We start from the raw sequence: 23,700 nt of genomic DNA on the forward strand, positions 1-23,700 counted from the left end.
CTCCTGTCTCTTCTTTTATTTTAAAAGTCCCCTCTACCTTCATTCTTCCATTTTTACCTTCAGGCCTGTAAATTATTATATATATTATAACTGTTTTCATTATCCAAGTCCAAGATGGTGTCTTCAGATGTTTTGTTTTGTCCGACTAAAAAGAATATTTCATTTTCTCTGATAGAAAAGAGAGAAAAGCTCCAAAGCCTCCTATTGGAGAAGCTGGAATCAGAGAGGGATATCAGTCTATAAGAATAATCAAATGAACAGTGACACAAAATGAATAAAATACCAGCATGCACGTATAAATAAACACAAACATCCATACAAAATATACACACATATATATCATCTTAGTTTATTTGATAAAAGTGTGACGCAATTTAGAAGAATTAAAACTAATAATTACTGTGATTTACCAGAGAGAAATTGAAATCATACTAATGTCCAAAATAAATGTATTATATTGTGTTAATTAAGGGGGAAAATCATGTTTTAATTCTATTCATACTTCCCATATTTTCATATTCTTTGGCTTTCATAATTTCACGTCGCTTCTAAAGGTGGAACCTAAATTTGAACACGTTGTACCACACGGAGAGGTTTCAGCAGCAGCCGGAAGTGACGCAATAGCCAAACTTGTGGCTACGCGCGCAGCTGCTAATGTATTTATGAATTCATTTGTATTTTTGAAAGATTAATCAGGTGTATTAAAGTAAGCATGGCGACTAAACGTAAATCTGACGTAACGGTTCCTGCGGAGGAAAGTGACCAACTGCTCATCCGACCGCTGTGAGTTTAAATCCAACTTTTATCTCGTTTTTTGCAGCTAGCTTCTGTTTCTGCTGCTCTCAGACCAAACTCCATTCATTCCCAGCCTAACAGGGAGATATTTAATCAACATATTGGAAAGCCTTGTTAACGCTGACCTTTTGAAGGTTTTTAACGACTCATTAGAAGCAGTTCACTTCGGCATAGAGCCGAATTAAAAAAACAACTTGCCTCGATGTCTGCTGTGTCTCACCAAACTCCATTCATAGATATCTTTGTATAAATAAAGGCCAAATCATTATTAAGTTCGGCCTTTTAAGACTTAATATTGAATTAGAGGCGTAACTTCAAGACTAAAACCTAAAACATCTGGATTTTAGTTAGACACCAACATGATGTCTCTCTGTGTTTGTGTCCAGAGGAGCAGGACAGGAAGTGGGGCGATCCTGCATCATCTTGGAGTTCAAGGGGCGAAAGATTATGGTATGTTTGGTCCCCTAACCTGTGAACTGTAACACTTGTCTGAGTCAGCCCGGTGTGTAAGAACATGTGTGTTGTGGTTTAGCTGGACTGTGGGATCCATCCTGGTCTGGAGGGAATGGACGCTCTGCCGTACATCGATCTGATCGACCCGGCTGAGATCGACCTGCTGCTCATCAGCCAGTGAGTTCAGGAAACATCATTTATCACATGATCACTGATACGCTTCAGGTTCTCCTCCAACCGCCGGCATAAGCGTTTACATTGTTATCGTAGAAGTAAGAGGGATATCGGTCCAGGATGAACTGAATTGATTGTTGGTGGTATTATGATGAGAAAGCATGATGGTGAATATTAGGTGTTAAACACCGTCACACATAAATGATCAAAGTCCTCACTCACTTGTTGCCCTCAGCTTCCACCTGGATCACTGTGGAGCTCTGCCCTGGTTCCTACAGAAGACCAGCTTCAAAGGGCGCACCTTCATGACTCACGCCACCAAGGCCATCTACCGCTGGCTGCTGTCCGACTACGTCAAAGTCAGGTAGGTCGGTCTGATGACCTTTGACACAGTGACTCACCAGGACAGGATTTGGTAGAGGTGAGGGGGAAAATGTTATCGCGATACTCAGCATATTGCTAAATGTGTAAAATCGGATTGTGACTTAAGGACTGTGGTAATTCCGTATCGTGACTTAAGTATCGGGATATTGTCGTATTGTGATTAAGGTATCATGATAATATCGCATGGTGACTAAATGATCGTGATAATATTGTGACTTAAATGCATTTCTATAGTGCTTTTCTAGTCTTTTCGACCACTCAAGGTGCTTCTCACTACATTTAGTCTATTTAGCCGTTCACACACATTCATCCACTGACGGCAGAGGAGCCGCCTGAACATCAGGACCTAATCTAACATTCACCTGCCGATGGCCCAGCCATAGGGGGCAATTTGGGTTTCAGTATCTTGCCCAAAGACACTTCGGCATGCGGACTAGAGGAGCCGGTAATCTAACCGCTAATCGTATCATGATTTAAGTATCGTCATTTAAGTATCGTGACTTATGTATCGCAGCGCCTCTGGTGATTCCCACCTTTAGCGTTCGGTGTATTATGTGTAATACTTTTCTGTGTATATTATTAGCAGTAATCCTGCTGCTGTATTTGTTGTACGTGTGTGTGTGTGTGTGTGTGTGTGTATGAAACCTGCTATTTCTGTGTGTTTGCTGCAGTAACATCTCAGCAGACGACATGCTGTACACAGAGACAGACCTGGAGGAGAGCATGGAGAAGATCGAGACCATCAACTTCCACGAGGTGAAGGAGGTGGCCGGCATCAAGTTCTGGTGTTACCACGCTGGGCACGTCCTCGGAGCCGCCATGTTCATGATCGAGATCGCCGGAGTCAAGGTTCGGGATCTTTGACGTTTCTTTCAGGGACAGAACTTACCCAGCCAGGATTCTAACATTAGCTTGCATTCTAGTGATAAGCATTAATGATTAGCATTAGCACTCGTAAGTAGCATTAGCGCTAGTGATTGCTGCTATCAATTAGCATTAGCTATGAACAGTAAGTTAAAAACGGGGGAAGTCCACCTACATGTTAATGTAGACCACGCTCATCAGTTTATTTGGTGCTTTAGCTAGCTAACTAGCCAACCCCTAAATGAGTATAAGTAACTCCACAATCGGCTTCATCCACACTCTCTTGTCCAGGAAAGGAAAAGCACATTCCTATCACCAGATAATTCGTCAATATCATTGATTTACCAGATTTTGTAATGCTTTAATTTCAAGTCCACAGAAAAGGGAGGAAAGGCCTGTGATTGTAATGATATACTGGTTTTGGAAAGTGAGCCGATGATAGACGTGACTGAACATTTAGTTCAAACTATTGCAGGTTTGAAATCAGAAATGTGCCAATTTGTAAAATCTGTATTGATTTTTCTGCTTTTGTGTGTGTGTGTGTGTCGTGCGTGCGTGTGTGTGTGTAGTTGTTGTACACAGGAGATTTCTCTCGTCAGGAGGACAGACATCTGATGGCAGCAGAGATCCCCAGCGTCAAACCCGACATCCTCATCACTGTGAGTGGAGCTGCAGAGATTTATCCAGTTTAGAGATTTCTACAGGAATTGGATTTTTCTGCAATCCGTCCTGAAAGTCCACGGCCTCTAGTTTGTGGTTATAAAGTTTCATGCTGCTGTGATTATCCTTAACAGCTCATTTTATACCACGGCTACAAGTATATAAAAAATGTTCTCAGAATGTCTACTATGGAGACTAACATTCACAAATGCATACAGTCAGGCTCGTTGGATCCACAAGAGTCTCAGCTTTCCATTCAGAGCTAAATTGAATCAGATAGACTGTTTAGGGAGCCACACGCCATTTTAGAATAGGCAAAAATTACAGATTTCTTCACATAATTCATACATTCATAATTAACTTCATATTTACAACCAGATTTCACATTAATCAGTGTTTATTAAGAATTCATTTTGTCTGAAGTTGATGAGGGAAAGCTGCTAAAACAAGGAAGACTCTTAAAGACAGAATGGCGGGTGTCCGAGGGTTTGAATCCGTCTCTTCCTGTCTGCCAGGAGTCGACCTACGGGACTCACATCCACGAGAAGCGGGAGGAGAGGGAGGCTCGTTTCTGTAACACCGTCCACGACATCGTGAACCGGGAGGGTCGCTGTCTGATCCCTGTCTTCGCCCTGGGCCGAGCCCAGGAGCTGCTGCTCATCCTGGGTAAAGACAACACCGGGCTTCTTTCAGTCAACTATCCCAGCATGCATTTAACATCAACCAAACGCACACCTTTCTTATGTCACCGAATTAAAGTCACTGTTTGTGTGTCTGTGTGAGTAAAGACGAGTACTGGCAGAACCACCCGGAGCTCCACGACATCCCCATCTACTACGCCTCGTCTCTGGCCAGGAAGTGCATGGCCGTCTACCAGACCTACATCAACGCTATGAACGACAAGATCCGCAAGGCCATCAACATCAACAACCCCTTCGTCTTCAAGCACATCAGCAACCTCAAGGTCAGTGTGGGCTGGTTCTGTTAACCGGGACGCCGCAGGTTCGACCCCCATCAGCGCTACTATAGGTATGTTGTCTCGTGTCTCAGAGCATGGACCACTTTGACGACATCGGCCCCAGCGTGGTGATGGCGTCGCCCGGTATGATGCAGAGCGGTCTGTCCAGAGAGCTGTTTGAGAGCTGGTGCACCGACAAGAGGAACGGCGTCATCATCGCCGGCTACTGTGTGGAGGGAACGCTCGCCAAGGTACCGTTTGTTTGTTTGTTTTTAAGACATGCATTGATTACAGAACTTCTCAGCCGATAAGCCACCTCCAGATCACTAATGCTGCGGTCACAAGAAACGCATTCATTACACAGTTTGATTGCATTTGGTGAGACGAAACCAGTCAGGAACAACTCTAGGCTGTTAATTAATGAGTTCATGTGTGTTGGTTTCAGCACATCATGACGGAGCCGGATGAGATCGCCACCATGTCGGGTCAGAAGCTTCCTCTGAAGATGTCCGTAGACTACATCTCCTTCTCTGCTCACACCGACTACCAGCAGACCAGCGAGTTCATCCGAGCCCTCAAACCTCCTCATGTGGTAAACCCACGGCCCAAACAAGCACACGTTAAAGAAATGCATTCCACAGATATAAACAAATGCATATAAACAAGACGTTTTCTTCAAATCAGAAAATGCCACTAAAATCAGGAAGATTAGTAGCATATAAGGCATGCTTCAGGAGGTTTGTGTTTGGGTCTCCAGATTCTGGTCCACGGCGAGCAGAATGAGATGGCCCGTCTGAAGGCGGCGCTGATCCGTGAGTACGAGGACAACGACGAGGTCGACATCGAAGTCCACAACCCGAGAAACACCGAAGCCGTCACGCTCAACTTCCGAGGAGAGAAACTTGCGAAGGTTCGTTTCAATCCCCGAAGATACTGAAAGCTCTGTCCGATCAGTGTTGTTGATCAGCTGTGACGAGGATCTCATCAGCATTGTACGGACCCGCTAACTCCCAGCATGCTCTCCTGCAGGTGATGGGCTCTCTGACTGACAGGAAGTGTGTTCAGGGTCAGAGGGTCTCCGGGATCCTTGTCAAAAGAAACTTCAATTATCACATCATGACGCCCTCCGACCTCTCCAGTCAGTAACTCTGTCTGTCTGTCTGTCTGTCTGTCTGTCGGTCTGTCTGTCTGTCTGTCTGTCTGTCTGTCTGTCTGTCTGTCTGTCTGTCTGTCTGTCTGTCGGTCTGTCGGTCTGTCGGTCTGTCTGTCTGTGTGGACCTTAAGTTAAGAAATAGTTAAATGAAGCAGTTAATTAGCCGATAGTAATCGACCACAAATTAAGCGTTGAGCACGACCCTGTGTGTTGTGTTCAGGTGCTGTGGTTTTCCTCAGTGTTTTTGACTGGTTGTCCTCTTGTCCACAGACTACACAGATCTGTGTATGAGCACCGTGACGCAGACTCAGGCCATCCCGTACACCGGGCCCATCTCAGTGCTGGTCAGCCAGCTACGCAGCCTGGCAGGTAGGGCTTTGCTGCTGTTGTTTCTATTATTAATGATAATATTGATGTTAGTATTAATGTAATAATAATTATTATTGCTATTATAATTCAAATTTGCTTCCAAACTTCAGAATATTGACATTTTTATTATCATAATAATACATTATACGTTATTTGCTGGTTTTATTTATTAAATTATCCTGTTTAAAGACTTCAACTGAGTATTTATATTATGTTTCTTTTTGTCAACTTCATTTTTAAAGAGACAGATTGTATTTTTAACTACAGATTATTTTTACTTCGATACTTAAAGTGAATTCTGCTGATAATACTTCTGTACTTTTACTTTACTAAGACTGAATGAAGGAATTTACCATTGTGGCAATTAACTTTAGGAAGCGATGAATTCTCAGTTTAAAACATTACAAGATATAAACCTGTTTTAAAGCAGCGCTCACAGTGTACTTTGTGTATTTCTAGGAGACGTGGAGCAGGTGGAAGGGGCAGAGAAGATCACCATCAAGATCTTCAAGTGCATCACTCTGGTTCATGAGGCCGGCATGGTGCTGCTGGAGGTTTGTTGAATATCAACAATGACAGAAAGTCATGAGCGTGTTCTCGTCCTGCTGGATGTTTAAAGTGTTTAATATCTTCTGTTGTGATAGAAGTACACAAGATGTGTGTGATAGGATGAGATGTTTTTATGCCTATGCTTTTATGCATATTTTATTTATTATTTTATTTTTATTTATTTTAATGTAAGTACTCTGAGATTCACTGAATGAAGAGTGCACTACAAATACAATCTATTATTATTTTTTATTATTATTGATATGACACTATTAATAAAATGTGATTGAATTGAATATTATGCTAGCATTAGCTCGCTAGAAAGTCACTCAGTTCAGACCAACGCCAAAATCATGTTTGTAACCACTCAGTGATTTAGATCGGCTCCAGAATTGATTATTTTCTCCCTTGGGTGGTGCTTCACCCTTCCACCAAGTTTCATGAGAATCGGACCAGTGATTTATCGGTCATCATGCTGACAAACACTGAAAAGGTAACCGTTTAACGGAGGTGATCATTATTATCACTGAGGCTGGTTGAAGGTCGTTACAGGGGCTGAATGTTAAACTGATGATGACTCTGAGGAAAAGTCAGAAGGTCAATAAAGTGATTACGGTTCATCCTGAGGGGAACATGAATGATGTGTTTGTGACATCGAAATGTAACAGAGATGTGTGTTCGTCCTCAGTGGGTCGCCAACCCGCTCAACGACATGTACGCCGACGCCGTCACGACGGTGGTCCTGGAGGTCCAGTCCAACCCCAACGCCCAGAAACGTGAGTCAACAAACAACACTTTCCTGATCAACACAAACAAACAAACCAATTTAATGGATGACTTTTGTTTGTCTCAGTTCTTGAAGGCAAGAAAGAAATGTTCGACATGGAGGTGTTCGTAGAGAGACTGGGGCTCATGCTGCAGTAAGTAGTGGACGTTTGTTTTACTCTGCCTGAGGTGCCAGGTGGGTGGAGTCTGACTATCCCAACACACAACCAAACAAAGAGTGTGTTACAAAGTCGGGGGTCCTTTATTGATAGGAAGTCGGGTCTGACAGACTATGAGACTCCTTCTAGCCTTCAGAGAGACGAACAGAACCAACCATCTTTGTACTTCCAACAATCACTCGCTCTGGTTTGGTCCAAATAAAGCCTTAATGTACCGACTGAGCAACTGGGTCGACAATTGCTCATCTCAATTTTGTCCGACTGCTGAGGGGAAATAATGAAAATGTATTTGTATAGTTCCCCGTCTCCAAATATGGGGATAGGAAATTCATTATGCACACAGGATTGTGGGTGTTTTATACACTTGCATCCTTGTTCCGGTCCTTCGCTTGGATTTAATGACGCAGCGTCCCTGAAATTCAGCCGTTGAAGGATCCTACTTGAGGAACACACAAAGAGTATCAGCCCCGCCCGTCTGGTACGCCCCACATCACTATACAAACAAACCCTTTGAAAGTGAAAAGGATTGTAAATGTATGACTTTACTTGAACAGATCATAACGTTGATGTTATACATTTTTTACAAATTGAGTTGTTGTTTTTTATTGTGGGGACACAGAGATTTCACAGAAAGCAAGTTTGTCCTTTTTTAAGTTTTATTGCAATAAGTCAGGTTCACATTATCAAATGCTGAGCTGCCAGCCGGCTCGAGGAGAGAGACTGAAAAAGGTTCCCATGAAGATGCATATTTCTCTTACACACATTTTTGTCTTTAGATTCATTGCGTGTCTTTCTGTTGGGAATTCAGTGTTGAAGGCTGAACACGACTTTACTTCTGACATTGGCTGAGAAACTGAAGGCTAACTTCACAGGAAGCAGGATGAGACGAGCTCTGAGGCTGATATAAGACAATATAACATAATCATAAGTGAACGAGGTTTAAACCTGCCAATAAAAACTAGCTTCTGTCATCAACAGCTTTTTGTTCAAATCTACCTGTTTAATAAGAAAACAAAATGAAATCTGAAGAAGCACATATCTGCAGTGATGCAGGGATTTTCAAAATAAGAGTTTGTGTCAGTGGTCATTGTATGAGATGTGGAGGTACATACACAAAGAAATCAGCAAACACTGTCAATATTTGTCGTGTGTGTTGCAGCGACATGTTTGGAGACGACTGCGTGAACTTCGGAGACGGTAAAGACATGAGTGTAACTGTGGACGGCGTCACGGCAACCATCGACCCAGAAACCAGAGTGAGTACGACATCTGAGTACGGTGGCCTTTTTAGGACAAGTTAGCAAATATTTGATCTTCAAGGATCAGTCTGCTGCTGATCTAGATTTTTCTTATTGCCAACAAATCTCATAAAAAAACTAAAAGAACCACATGTTATTCTGTCTCTCAGCTCCAAGCTCATTGGTTCCTACTGAAGGCTTTAAAAATATCAACGTATGCTTTCATGTTTCAAGTGATTTCCTGAAGCAGCTGGTCACTTCAGCTTTTAATCAAACTAATGGGAGGAAATAGTGCACATTTGTTGGGAACTATTTTCAGCAGCAGGTGAATCCACATTTGGTGCTCTAGTGAGTATTTGAATGTGAGATAATATATTAAAGTACAGTGGGAATGAAGGAGCATGAGCCTCATCGATGAGGAAGAGACATCAGGCTGTCATACACACTAAACAACTTTTTCATGTATGTGTATAAACTATAGACTGGCTGTGGTACAAACAATAACATGATCCTGTATTTATGCCTAATTTAGATGTTATTGATATAGCTACGATGTTAGCATAGCCTAGCACCCATCAACCAGACTCCATCCAGAAAACCAGCATTTTAAAGTAGTTAGCTTGTCGTTGTGCAGACAGACCTAACAAAGCATGACTTCAGACTTTTTTACTGATCACCATCATTATGGAGTTATTCAGCATCCTTTTTATCTGGTATTGATATTAAATCACAGCTAAATAGTTTATTCTGGGTTCCCATTGAAACCAGATGAATTCAGCCACGCAAAGTCACACCAATGATCCTGTGGTGAAACTGTGCTGACCTCTGACCTTTGTCTCCAGTCAGTGACATGTACAGAGGACGAGCCTCTGAGGGAGATGCTGGAGGTCGCCGTCCACCGACTCCACGACGCCCTCAGCCCCGCCTTCTGAATATGATGTCACCTGATGACTAACCAATGTTTTTGTTTTCCTTCTTTAACAAAGAATTCTTTGTTTGAACCCTGATTCCAAAGGAATCAACAATCTGCAGCTGATTGCTTTTGTACTCGATTTTTCTGTCAAATAAATGACAAAATGACAAAATAACATTTGTCCAGATAACTTTCTGTTGTTTTCTTCACTTCGACGAGTCGAGTTTGGAAACAAAATCTGTGATGTTTGAAAAGACATCCAGATTGTAGACTGGTGATTATTTTCATTGGTGTGAATGCTGGAAACATTCACAACTTACTTGTTCTATGTGTGAACATTACAGTAATTATTATTCTTCTAACACAAATTCATGCATTTTCACCTCCTTTTCCAGGACATTCATACCGTTTAAAACCATCCTTATCCTTTGAAACTGCCACTTCTTAGAAAATACCCTTTAAATATTCCAAAACTTTTATACACTTCGTATTATTCAAGTTTTCAATGACATTCATAATAATGAAACTATTTCTAATACTTTCTTATGCATTTAAATTCAGCAACTCAATGTAGCTTCAGCTTAATAATAATAATAAAAATAATAAAAGCATATTAAGATATATCTCCATAGCAACTGACAAAACTGTCCACTGATGAAAAGTTGAAACGGGACTATTTTATCAAACCAACAAGTTTAGCTAAATGCTAACAGTACATTTTTAGGATATAAAACATCACAGAAGTATTCAATAGGTTTATTTCACACATGCAGCACAACGTTTTATTTTGAAACAGCAGTCTGACAGTAAACAGCAGTCTGAATGTAAACACTGACATCAGAAAATAAAACCAGCACATGACACTTTAAATTTGATTACTACTCAGTGAACATAACAAAGACATGTTTAATAGACTATGACACATGATTGTCTGTGTATAACGACAAACGGGAGCACAAACAACTGTAACATATTAAAAATACTAACGAATCATCTGAACACCACAGAAGAAGAGATGGCACAGTTTGGACTGATAAAAAATCAAAATTATCCTCCCAGTGAAACATTTGTCTGTTTTATATTTATTACAAAGTGGTACACTGTTGTTCTTTTGGTAAACTCACATTTTACTACAAATATAAATAATGAAGCGCCGCAAAAGAAACAATAGATAAAAGGCTGCATGATCAGCTGTAAAATGTAACCACAAAGTCCAATGTTGAGGTACTTATACTTTAAGTATTTCCAACGGATGGCACAACTCTTAACCATTCATTATTTGAATGATAATGTTGGCGAGTATTAAAACAACTATTGCATTTTGATGTGTCATCGACTCTCAGTGCAGTTTGGACTGCAACTTATAATTATCGTCCCAGTTAATTTCTTTTCAAGTCTTCTAATCTCTTGTTATGTCCGACCTAACGGTCCAATACACAACGAGATTTAATGAACTATAAAGAAAATTAAGGAAAAGCAGCGGATGTCATTCAATCTTTGGCCAAAACATACATCAAAACAGGAACATGTGTAACATCTGGAGTCTGTGAAGTACAAACTGCAGTCCAGGAAATCTTCACTAAACTAGAAGGTTGAGTTTTGCTGATCTGGTGTCTGTTTCTAGTTGAAACTGATATACAGCAATTGAGTCCCACAGTCTTCAAAATTAAATAAGACTTATGAATAAACACAGACAAAATACATTATCATGTAAATATGATGTAAGTAACATTACTCACTTTCTCAGTAATACGTTGTGAAATGAAAACTGCTGGAGTGAAATAAAAATGACCTGAACTAAAGAAGAACGTTATGTATTTTGTCTGTATTTAATCATATGTATTGATACACAGTAAGAACTGAAACAGCTTCAAGCTTAATTAAAATAATATTAATAATGTAAACGTTTTCCATTATAATTTCTTATGTATGTAATTGGAGTAAACATTTGAAATGAAAATGCTATAATTCAGTTAGAATTGTCACATATACTCACATACTTATTCTTTGACCATATTGCAATAAAAATGGAAAATCTGTTTGTCATTTAACTTTCAGTCAGTCTTACCCGACTGGACAGTAACGTAGAAACGATACCAAAACAGGCAAACAGCTAAATGTCAGGGAACGTAATGGAATAATGGATGACAGAACATTTAACTTACAGTTGGTTTTGGCTATTAATTTAAAGTGTTAAAATGCATTAATTAAATATGAACAGGGTGTACAGTATTTTGAGTACACTTTGATGTTTGTTAACGTCATATTTACAAGCATACATCCCATTAAACAGCGTTTAATAAGACTTGTTTGTAAAGAGAGAGGATTCCAGAATAAAAACACACAAAGTGAAAACCAGGAACGCACCACAGTAACTGACTGACTATTTTCCCTTTCTGTCCATTTCACGTTAGTGAGAAACTAGTGTACATAAACCTCGACCATGTTTACCAAAGGTGCTGATTGATTTTTTTTTCTTTTGTTTGTTTACATTTCGTCCATATTTAATAAACGTTACAAAAAAATCCTCCTCCTAGCTGAAAATTCCAGTTAGAAATTCAGTTTTTGTAAGGAACTCTTTTTCCAGGCATAATAACATTCAGCCCAACGCTCTCTTGGCTCTGTTGTGATTGACAGCTCAGAGGGCGGAGCCAAAGCATAAAGAAGGTCAACGATTGGCTGAGAGTTACACCTCAGGTAACCAGTCTATCACAGTGTTGACATGTAGAGACAGACAGGTAACCAGTCTATCACAGGGAGACATGTAGAGACAGACAGGTAACCAGTCTATCACAGGGCCGACATGTAGAGACAGACAGGTAACCAGTTTATCACAGGGAGACATGTAGAGACAGACAGGTAACCAGTCTATCACAGGGCTGACATGTAGAGACAGACAGGTAACCAGTCTATCACAGGGCCGACATGTAGAGACAGACAGGTAACCAGTCTATCACAGGGCTGACATGTAGAGACAGACAGGTAACCAGTCTATCACAGGGAGACATGTAGAGACAGACAGGTAACCAGTCTATCACAGGGCTGACATGTAGAGACAGACAGGTTACCAGTCTATCACAGGGAGACATGTAGAGACAGACAGGTAACCAGTCTATCACAGGGCTGACATGTAGAGACAGACAGGTAACCAGTCTATCACAGGGCTGACATGTAGAGACAGACAGGTAACCTGTCGATCACAGGGCCGACATGTAGAGACAGACAGGTAACCAGTCTATCACAGGGCTGACATGTAGAGACAGACAGGTAACCAGTCTATCACAGGGCCCACATGTAGAGACAGACAGGTAACCAGTCTATCACAGGGCTGACATGTAGAGACAGACAGGTACCGTGCAGCCCCTAAATTAAATTCTCTACAATTAGAAAGCTATAGTAGAATTTCATTTTCAAGTTTACGTGATCGTTTTCAGAAAGTTTGAATAAAACTTCCATAACAACCAACTTTAAGTACTGAAAATGTTCCTCGCTGTGAAAGTCTCAACTCACCAGGACCTGATATCTGAACTCCACCTGCCTGTGTGTCCTGGTCCCTGCAGGTGTAGACAGGTGTATGTCCTCTCTGCAGGTGTGTCCTCTCTGCAGGTGTGTCCTCTCTGCAGATGTGTCCTCTCTGCAGGTATGTGCCTTCTCTGCAGGTGTGTCCTCTCTGCAGATGTGTCCTCTCTGCAGGTGTGTGTCCTCTCTGCAGATGTGTCCTCTCTGCAGGTGTGTCCTCTCTGCAGGTGTGTGCCTTCTCTGCAGATGTGTCCTCTCTGCAGGTGTGTCCTCTCTGCAGATGTGTCCTCTCTGCAGGTGTGTCCTCTCTGCAGATGTGTCCTCTCTGCAGGTGTGTGTCCTGTCTGCAGGTGTGTGTCTTCTCTGCAGGTGTGTCCTCTCTGCAGGTGTGTGTCTTCTCTGCAGGTGTGTCCTCTCTGCAGGTGTGTCTTCTCTGCAGGTGTGTGTCCTGTCTGCAGGTGTGTGTCTTCTCTGCAGGTGTGTCCTCTCTGCAGGTGTGTGTCCTGTCTGCAGGTGTGTCCTCTCTCTAGGTGTGTCCTCTCTGCAGGTGTGTCCTCTCAGCACTGCGTCTCCTTGGTGTCGATCTGATGTTGTCTCTGCAGTCTGAACATCAACGCCTTCCCGCTGCGACTCGTCACACTATTCTCCGTCAGGTCCTCGAAGGAGCGCTGAGTCGTCCCCGCCGGCCGCCCGAACGCCTCCTCCAGAGCCTCCTCGTCCAGGTGTGAGTCGAGGCTGGGGTCCTCCTGGATGGTGGCCATGCGGGGGCTGTCCAGGGGGAGGGGGACGGGGCTGGGAGTGGGGTCAAGGTCAGAGTCGGAGACTGGAGGCGTGCTGGTCTGTTGGGGGTAGGACGGCTGGAAACGCAGCCCGGCTGAGGAGGTGCTGGTGGGGAAGGTTGGAGGCTTGTAGATCCGAACTGATGCAGACTCCAGGCTGCTCAGAAGCTCGCCATTCTGGCAAAATGAACAGCAACAGTTAGTATGTTCCACTATTCAATAAAGAGCGTGGGACATTCAGGAAGTTAAAGGAGCATCTTTTCATCGATGCTCACAGCATGTTGGAGAGAAAACGTTGGTCTGTATTATTCATCACTTCATTAACTGGAACATTTTACAAATTATCTGTTTTTATTGTTTGTTGACTTCAATTTTAAAAGAACTTCACAGGAACTTGCTGATTCATCATTCTGGAATTAAAGACTTAATTTGTTTGTCAAAGTGATCGAAAGTTTTTACTAACGATTATTTTCATTCTGAAATAACCTACTAATTAATATATTGATATGACTTTTTACTTATAAAATATTAGATTATTGGGTGATTAAAAGTTCATAAGTACAAGTACAAATGTTTGTGTTTATTATACAGGATATAAATATTTATATATTTTCACAGAAATGAAAGGAAAACAAAACCTTAAAAACTGACATATTTTAGTAAATTATAAGCAGTTTAAAGTAAATATTTGTATGAATCTAAAACATATGGTCCTTTAAACACCATTAGACTACAGTTTCTGATCATATTACCATATTTACATGCATAAACTCACACTGGGGAAGAACATAGACTTGGTTGTCTGCTCATACTGTTTATCCAGCTTCTTATCCTGAAAGAGATGAAGAGTTAAAACATTGAAACTGAGTAAAGAATCCCATTAAATATGACTCATCACTGACATCAAATATTAATATTAGTCTTCACAGAAACAAGAAAACTCCATGTCTAGTCTTTGATTTAAGCAACAGCAGCCTGAACTCATGTCATGTTGAGTGTGTCAGTTGAACAAGTCCAGTACCAGACTTTAAATGCTGCAGAAATGATACCAAACAGAGACCCACCACGCAGTGGACCAGGATGCTGAAAGGAACCCAGAACAGCAGAGAGAACGCCACCACTGAACCCACGATGTTATCGGCCAGAAACTTCCCAAACGTGTTGATGTCCAGTTTATCGATGAAGTCCCACAGACGCTCCACCACGTCTTGGACCTGCTTCATGCACTTCCCCTGCAGGGATGGCATCCAGACAAACAGGTCATGTAAAGACTTGTGCTTCAGGCAAGCAGAGGAACCAAGATGGAACTCACCGCTCCGTCACAGAAGCCCACGGTGCAGGGTTTGCCTTTACGCAGGAACAGGAAGTTGCCAGTTACGTTTTGGTACGGAGCGCAGACGCTGCTGCTGCTGCGACAGCAGACTTTACACGACGAGTTGGTCTCTACACAGAAGAAAGGAAGGGAGAACACTTTACTGTCTGCAGCTGAGGTTGGCATCCACCAGCTCAGAAAGAGACATTCTTATAACGAGGTGATAAAATAATGTTTCATATTTAGATATCATTCACAAAGAACATTTTCATTGATTTACTGAAATGAGTGTGGGGCGTTCAGGAAATAAAATGAGTGTGGGGCGTTCAGGAAATAAAATGAGTGTGGGGCGTTCAGGAAATAAAATGAGTGTGGGGCGTTCAGGAAGTAAAATGGGTGTGGGGCGTTCAGGAAGTAAAATGAGTGTGGGGCGTTCAGGAAATAAAATGAGTGTGGGGCGTTCAGGAAATAAAATGAGTGTGGGGCGTTCAGGAAATAAAATGAGTGTGGGGCGTTCAGGAAGTAAAATGGGTGTGGGGCGTTCAGGAAATAAAATGGGTGTGGGGCGTTCAGGAAGTAAAATGAGTGTGGGGCGTTCAGAAATAAAATGAGTGTGGGGCGTTCAGAAATAAAATGAGTGTGGGGCGTTCAGGAAGTAAAATGAGTGTGGGGCGTTCAGGAAGTAAAATGAGTGTGGGGCGTTCAGAAATAAAATGAGTGTGGGGCGTTCAGGAAGTAAAATGAGTGTGGGGCGTTCAGGAAGTAAAATGATTGTGGGGCGTTCAGGAAGTAAAATGAGTGTGGGGCGTTCAGGAAGTAAAATGAGCGCGGGGCGTTCAGGAAGTAAAATGAGTGTGGGCCGTTCAGGAAGTAAAATGAGTGTGGGGCGTTCAGGAAGTAAAATGATTGTGGGGCGTTCAGAAATAAAATGAGTGTGGGGCGTTCAGGAAGTTAAATGAGTGCGGGGCGTTCAGGAAGTTAAATTAGCGTGGGGTTTTCAGTAAGTAACAACAATCTAGGAACATCATATATACAAGTAAAGCACAGACAGGGCACATTTTGCTGCATGATCAATATTATTAGTTTTAGTTTAGTTAGTTTTAGCTGATAATAACATTTTGAACTCAGGACTTCGTGTTTTCACACCAAACCTGAAGCGTATTTTTCATGCAGCAGGATTGCATACAAAGTCAATGCAAATCATCTTCATTATGTAGTTATGTCACTTCACGTTGGGTGTGATTACGGCCTTACTAGTGTTGGGAGTATTGTCACAATGTAGTATTAGTACTTTTACTGCAGTAGAGCATCAAAGTATCGTACCATTGCAGGCGCAGGGCTGCAGGTTCAAGACGGCCTGACAGAAAGGGACGCACTCTCCGCTCAGACACTCTCCGCTGTCCAGACAGACCGTTTTATCCGGAGCGTTCTCTGGAGGAGGACACTCGCTGCTGTTTCCTGTCAAGCAGAAAGTCTTCAGTCACTACAAGCTTCCATACGACATGTAGTAAGGTGCGACCTTTGACCTGTGGGCTGACCTGTACAGTATGAGTGTCCTTTACAGGTGGCGTCGATGGGCTCCTGACAGACTTCTCCTTCAGACTCAAACCTGCAGTTTTTGCAGCACGCACTGTTCCTGTCACTGAACACAGAAAGGATCACATCATCAGTGAACGTCATCTAAAAACCTGCAGGGGACCTTTCATCAACAGTATTTAGATGTAAGGTGTTTGGTGTTTATGAGATCATCTTGAGCACATGGCGTTTAGGAACTGAAATTGGCGTGGGGCGTTTAGGAACTGAAATTAGCGCTGGGTGTTCAGGAACTGAAATTAGCGCGGAGTGTTCAGGAACTGAAATTACCGTGGGATAACTGGATTTAACGGTGTGAATTAACAGCTCTAACTGTGACTCTGACCTGCACTGAGCTCCAGCCGTCAGCCTACACTCGGCGGTGCAGCAGCGGTCCGAGTTGATGTGCAGCAGTCCCGGGTCGCACTCCTCCCCCTGCTCCACCCGAGAGTTCCCGCACACGTTAATGTTCCTCTGCTTGAAGCAGGACGGAGCCTTCGACCTCAGACGCTTCACGATGGAGCGTTTGCTGCAGTTCGAGAACATCTGGACACACGGGAGACGGTTCAGTCGTCATTCAAAATGACCTTTAAGAAACCGACGGCAATGAGAAAAGAGGCGGCACCTTGTTGTTGACGTGGTCTCCACTCACGGCGATGGGGTACATGACGTACTTCCCTCCCTGGTCCTCTCGGGGGGCGCAGTACGGGATGTTGTCAGGGTCATGTTCCGCTCCAAAGTTATGGCCGAGCTCGTGAGTCGTCACCAGGTCTGCTTCCTGTGGAGACGGCGAGAAACTGATGACAACTTCCCGAGCAACACATTCTAAAGAGTCACTTCATCCAAGAAATATGACTCTTAAATCAGAATATTTCCTCCATCGTCATGACGAACTTTAAATGACCACTGCAACCATTAAATGATTATGATTGGTCCTGTTTGATTTCTGGATTATACATGCTATACAGTGGCCCTATTGATTATTGGACATTCATGTGCTGCTGCAGGCCGGAGTCTTGGGGGAGCGGCTTTGAACACAGGTCTGAATGAAGGGGGCGGGACTTTGTTGGTTCAGCGATGCGTTCAAAATCAAAGTCTCTGTGTTTTTTTCCAAATGACCTACTCAACCTTAAAAAGTTGAATGTTTTATTCAAGGTTAAAAGCTCTTTAGCTAGGCTAAAAAAAAATCCACATCCACATTTTTTTTTTCACATAAAGAGCTCCCTTCACATTATTCTACTACTTTCTGTGACTGTCACTGTCTAAGCCTTCATGTCCAAAGTTTTGCGAAACATAAACACAGTTTATTATATGTGTAGACGACAATAACAGAATTAAATCATTTAAAGGTCAGCTCAGTAAACTGGGAAACTTGTGACTCTATGAACTGCTTTCAGAAAACCAACCCACCTTCGTCAAGATGGTCTTCCCATAGTTCTTAGTGCTGGTCAGGCCCGTGTTGAGGTAGATCGCTCCTTGTTCGTTTGGAGAAGGACAGGCTGCAGAAACAAGAACACCGGTTTAGATAGTTAAAATGACTAGTATGTATATTATTGTTTGTGTTTGACGAGATGATCGACAGCGATGAGGAAGAAGCACTTCACCTTTAGAGCAGAGACCTCCGGCGATGTCCGGTTTGGACGGGGCGACGTAGGCCAGACCCAGAGTGCCCTCATCAAAGTCCTGGTAGGTGAAGAGGTGAGCCAGGCAGACGTTGGAGGCCTTCGCTGCGATATCCACACTGAACTGCTGCAGAGACACAAACGTGGAGGGATGGGACGATAACGGATTTGATCACACATCGGGATAAAAAACATCCAACGATAATCCGTCGTAGTTCAGGTCCATTATTCGGACAACCATAAATATCGTCCCGAGTCACTTGAAAAGCTCTTGCTTGCTATCATGGTAGAGAAGTAAAACTAAGAGCCTTATTTAAAAAAATACAGGATACATAGAGATTTAAATACGGTAATGTATTTGTTATTGCAAACTTCATCAGCGTGTTTAGTGATTAATTGGCTTGTTGGAGATAACTGATAACTGTCTTGGTTAGCTTAGCATTTTTAGCAGCATTAGCCACCACAACACTGTGTGACATTTATTAGTAGGTCCCACACCTTAGCAAAGACAGGAAGGAAATCACGTGCTTCGTCTGCGTCAGTGTTGCCATGGTGACTGACTGACTGACTGACAGGCTGCATGTGTAGAGATGCTTTGAGTCCAGAGAGAGATGGATTTTATTTTGTGTGGTTTTTCACAAAATAATCCTTAAGGTTGAGAAGTTTAGCTGATCTACAATTACAGTAATCTAGCTAATATGTGGCTGTGAACACACACAGGACAGCCATAATAGATCTCACCTCGTCTTGTTTGCAAATTAAAAGTCTTTTTCATTTTGTTTTTATTTTCCACATTAAAAGCTCATTTTTTCACATTAAAAGCTCTTTTATTGACAACTTGTGCTCGTCTTCAACCAACAGTGAATCAAGTGACATCACTGGAGGACATTTATCAACTTTTGCTTCAGCTTGTTAATTATATCAGTAACAATTGAATGAACTGTGATGTGATTTGTTTGTCAGCCAGGTTTTACCTCCAGCAGCTTCTTGACGTCCCAGACACCTCTACCTTTCACTGGACTTCCTCTCATGTTGAAGTGACTTTTCCCTGGAGCGACAGGAGTGGGTTTCTTCTCTATGATGATCTGACAGGAGACACAGTTTACATCACAGCGCTTTAATGTCTCAATGTCGTTTTAGAGGAAGAGATTCTCACCTGCTGGATCTGAACGCCATAACCTATGAACTCATCGTCCCATGACGTGTTCCTGTAGATGTCGTCCACGCGGTCAATCAGTTCGATCTGCGGACACAGTCGGTGGTTAATGATTGTGATGGAGGTTCAATGAAGCTACCATGTCGGGACTGACCAGGTAGTTGAGGGTGGTGCTCTCCTCCTCGCGCCCCATGTGTTTGAAGAAGCGATAGTCGGCCACCAGCAGCAGAGGACAGGTGTTCTTCCTGTGATCGTGCACCTGACGCTTCCCTCTGGACAGGGACTCTGGAAATGACATTATGTTAAATTACATAAAAGAATAAAAAAGAACTGAGCAGCAATGCATCCTTCATTAATACATTTGTCTTCAGGTTAAAAATGATGGTTTTAAGTAACGTTGTTCAAAAAATGAAATATAAACTCAACACTTCCTGCAGCTGCTTCACACTAAAACTCCTTTGCTGTATTTTACTAAGAGAAAGCTTTCTCAGTTACACTCACACTGGTTTAGTCAATCAGTTTGTTGTTGGGTTCAAAGGTTAGAACTTATTGATCTCCAGGCCCATCAATAAGCATTTATTTGGAATGGTTATTTTCAACAATCAAAAAAGTATTTTTTTTTTTCAATTACGTTTTTTGTTCACATTAAAAGCTCTTTTTCACATTAAAAAAATGTCTTAATGTTCGAAGCTCTTTTCACGTTAAATGCTTCCATTCACACTTCAAGCTTTTCCTAAATTCAAGCTCATTTTTCAGTTTAAAATCTGCTTTTCTCACATTAAAAGCTCTTTTATTTGCCATTTCAAGCTCCTTTGGTTCATGTTCAAAGCTCTGTTTTAATGTTAAAAACATCCTGAAAGGGAAGCACTTTTTTGTGAAGCAGCTACAGGAAATGCATAGTAATCATGTTTCCGATGTTTGTTTCTAATCAGAGGAGGTAAGGAGGAGGTGTCACGCGTCACTGGGCTGCAACATGCGCAGTGAAAACGTGTTGTAACCCCAGCATGGCGGCTCCAGGTCCACCGAGCTTACTCTACTACTCTAGAAGTACTCTATACTTCTAAATTCAGCCACCTTGAACATCTACTGACCTTTTTCATCTTGGTCCTGCAAAATGGTCGTTTGAACGGCGTCCGGGAGGAGGTGGCCGGGGTCAGAGGCCACGTAGCCGCAGACTGAAGGCTGCTGCAGGCGGCTGAGGTTCTTGATGTCCTCTGAGCGGTAGATCAACAGACGACCATCTGGGGGCGCCGCCGTGAACCTCCACAGAGGCTGAACACAGAGAAGAAGAATCATAGCAAGAAGATTTCTATAGATTGTATGGTCTGTGCTATCATTTATTATTAATTTGTGTGTTGATGCCCGTTCTAATTTACTATAGTCCTAAGGGAGTATAAAATATTACATGTATGTATGTATGTATGTATGTATACTTATATACGTTTCCACTGTTATAGGTTAGAATTAGATTTTTAAATGTGGACATAGAAACATCTTTACATGCTCATAATCATCCATCCATAGTCTTTATATGCATTTAGTGTTGATTTCAGTCAAATGAAAAGTGATCAATATATTCATGGTCTTATTCATGAAACGTGAGCAGAACCAATTTGTGTGTAAACTGAGGGAAATGTTCGTCTGCTTCGTCATTCATCAAAACGTCAGAAGCCCTGAACTTGTGTGTTGGAGGTCCTTACATGAATAAGGGATGCACATAAACACTACTAACAGAAGAACACTTGTAATGTATTGATATGCGGCTGGGAGCTCTATTGTAAGTCAGTTTATAATTGATTGGCATTCATGGAGTCCTTGAATCCAGAGGTTTTTAGTACGGAGGTGATTTATGTGCAGATTTAGGAACATTGGCTGTAAAGGAGGGAGACATCTGATTGGCTACAGACAACCTCCTCTTAGAAAAAACGCATTTGTGGATCAGAGTCACGTCAGGGGAGTCTCAAAAGTTTCACACACAAATGCAGGGAGGTAACAAATGAAAAGCACTTTGTAAATACAGGTCCAACAGTTCATATATGAATGTAACAAGCCCCAAATGCGTATTTGATGAAGATTGCAAATACTTTAACATTCATGTATTTGTGATTTTTTTTTTAGATTTGTGTGTGCATTGGAAATATGTTTATGAATCTTGTTTTTTATATGTGAATATGTTTTACTTACATATGAAATGAAACATATTTGTGTGTGCATTGAAAATGTATTTGTGTTTTGAGTCACATGTATATACAAATCCCCAAATACATTTGTAAATCTTTTTTGTGCATTTATGAATTTCTGTGTGCATTTATGAATTATGAGACTGTTCTAGCTCCATACTCCACCATTAAAAAATAAAATGTTCAGCTCCTCCGTTTCTACTCACCTCGATGTTGTACTCGGCCTCGTCAGTCAGGATGTGAGCGGAGAACTCGTGGTCGTCGATATGAGCCTGAACACGAGAGTTTTCCTCCCCTGCAGCCGGAGGAAACAGAATTAAAGTACGGTTGTGAACGTATCCTTGGAGGTTTCAGGACGGTCGCTGTTACCGATGACGTGTCCGCTGAAGTAGTTGTGTCTGTTGACCGAGTAGCTCCGCTCCCGTCCGTCCTCTTCTACAATCACGGCTCTGAAGTCCTCGGTGAACAGCTGGTCGTTGGTCCTCAGGTAGAGCCTGAACTGCCTGCACACACACACACACACACACACACTGTTACCTTCGGCCTCTACTGGTTTCATTCATGAACTGTATGAGTTTGTGACCTCTGACCTCTGCAGGGCGTTGAAGCTGAGCAGCTTTTCCACATGAGTTTGAGTTTGGAGGTCGCGGCGGCGGACGGAGTGAGTCTGCAGGCTGGAGAGAGGCAGCACGTCGTAGTCGCCCAGCATGGACCTGAGAGACGCTGCCGAGGGAACAGAGTCCCATCATGTCAGAGCCAATCACTCCTGTTGATTTACTATCTCATACTTTTCATTTACTTCATATTTATTACCACGTTTTTACTTGATATACTATATCATTAGGATTTACAATCACATTCTAATTCATTATACAATCATTTTTAATTCCTCCCATAAAATGTGAGGTTCCTATCTCCTCATTTTGACTATCTCGTACATTTTGGTATGGGATGGCATTAATTAAGATATAATATTAATGGATTTATTATTTCAAAGGTAACGTCAACATTTGTTATTTATAATCTAGTTATTGTGTGCTGATTTACCAATATCTCATCAAATCTGGCATAAGTTTCTCATAGTTTTCACATAGTATGGGATGTGATACAGCAAGTAATACGTTAAGTACATTATAACTTAGTAATTAAGATGTCAAGACACATTTTCTGTATTCTCTATATCCAAATTCTCACTCACTTTCACACAATTTGGCTTTTAAAACTCAAACATACCTATTAAGTATTGTTATTTAACGCTCCTCTTTCATTGGTTTGCTGTGTTTTCTGGCGGATTTGAGTTTCCATACATTAACTTTGACTCTTAAGTCAAGTCACGCTTGTTGCTTTTTATCAACTTTAATGATTAAAATACATTTTATACACTTACCGTATTGTTGGTCTTCTGTATCTGCGTGTGGGGAAACGGCTGTTTCCGTTAAAACGATAAAAACGGTTAAAATGAACACTTCTTGTCTCATGTTTGATGTGATTGATCGATATTTATAATCAGGTCGTCGCTGCTTGTTTCAGTTTTAAAGTCTTGAGTATTCGATTTAAACACGGAAACAAGCGTTAATATAACCAATTTTATATTAAAAATCCATTTCTGGAGACAACAGAGTGAACCTCGTCAAACTGAAGTCTTTTGTTGTTTAAAACAACCAGAAAAAAAAACGTCTTCCGTCAGAAAAACCAGGAAGACAAACAGCTGCACAGTCAAGCTAGCTAGCACCGGCGGAAGTACCTCCCACTGCCTTCACAATAAAATAACAACGTTTCACCGCTCAACTTAACCAGCAGTAAATAATTAAATATTTTATATAAAGAACGTTTTGGAATAATCTAGGGTATACGGAAATAGGGAAGTCAGATAAATAAAATCAACTTAAAACAAGTAATTAAAGGAACAAAAGCTATGTTCATAAAACATTTTAATAAATAAAATAGGGTTAAACAAATATAGAATATATATATATATATATATATATATATATATATATATATATATATATATATATATACAGTACAAACACACACACACACAAACACACACACACAATAAAGAAATACAATCTAAAAAAATTCCAAGTCCATTTTTGATTTATT

At 41.6% G+C, this 23,700-nt stretch overlaps 2 protein-coding genes across 2 annotated transcripts; one reads left to right on the top strand and one right to left on the bottom strand.

Moving 5' to 3' along the window:
• The first annotated feature begins 619 nt into the window (after window positions 1-619).
• Window positions 620-9,629, top strand: LOC311026394 (cleavage and polyadenylation specificity factor subunit 3-like). The gene is made up of 18 exons (XM_084029941.1): window positions 620-783; window positions 1,182-1,245; window positions 1,328-1,425; window positions 1,658-1,786; window positions 2,478-2,655; window positions 3,240-3,329; window positions 3,846-3,996; window positions 4,119-4,294; window positions 4,381-4,539; window positions 4,734-4,880; window positions 5,046-5,198; window positions 5,318-5,426; window positions 5,712-5,810; window positions 6,270-6,364; window positions 7,048-7,135; window positions 7,213-7,279; window positions 8,463-8,559; window positions 9,384-9,629. The coding sequence occupies exons 1-18, from the start codon at window positions 713-715 to the stop codon at window positions 9,471-9,473; spliced, it is 2,061 nt and encodes a 686-aa protein (XP_083886067.1). The 5' UTR covers window positions 620-712; the 3' UTR covers window positions 9,474-9,629.
• Window positions 9,630-10,194: 565 nt separating this feature from the next.
• Window positions 10,195-23,268, bottom strand: LOC311026391 (disintegrin and metalloproteinase domain-containing protein 17-like). The gene is made up of 18 exons (XM_084029936.1): window positions 22,982-23,268; window positions 22,185-22,317; window positions 21,964-22,097; window positions 21,801-21,889; window positions 20,506-20,686; window positions 19,569-19,699; window positions 19,415-19,501; window positions 19,233-19,343; window positions 18,241-18,385; window positions 18,047-18,135; window positions 17,262-17,414; window positions 16,983-17,182; window positions 16,603-16,706; window positions 16,388-16,522; window positions 15,065-15,195; window positions 14,817-14,984; window positions 14,528-14,584; window positions 10,195-13,929 (listed from the first exon to the last, which is right to left on the bottom strand). Exons 1-18 carry the CDS (start codon window positions 23,070-23,072, stop codon window positions 13,531-13,533), a joined length of 2,538 nt encoding a protein of 845 aa, XP_083886062.1. The 5' UTR covers window positions 23,073-23,268; the 3' UTR covers window positions 10,195-13,530.
• Between the last annotated feature and the right edge of the window lie 432 nt (window positions 23,269-23,700).

This window comes from Eutrigla gurnardus (genome assembly GCF_963514095.1).
Source record: "Eutrigla gurnardus genome assembly, chromosome: 16".
Lineage (NCBI taxonomy): Eukaryota > Metazoa > Chordata > Actinopteri > Perciformes > Triglidae > Eutrigla > Eutrigla gurnardus.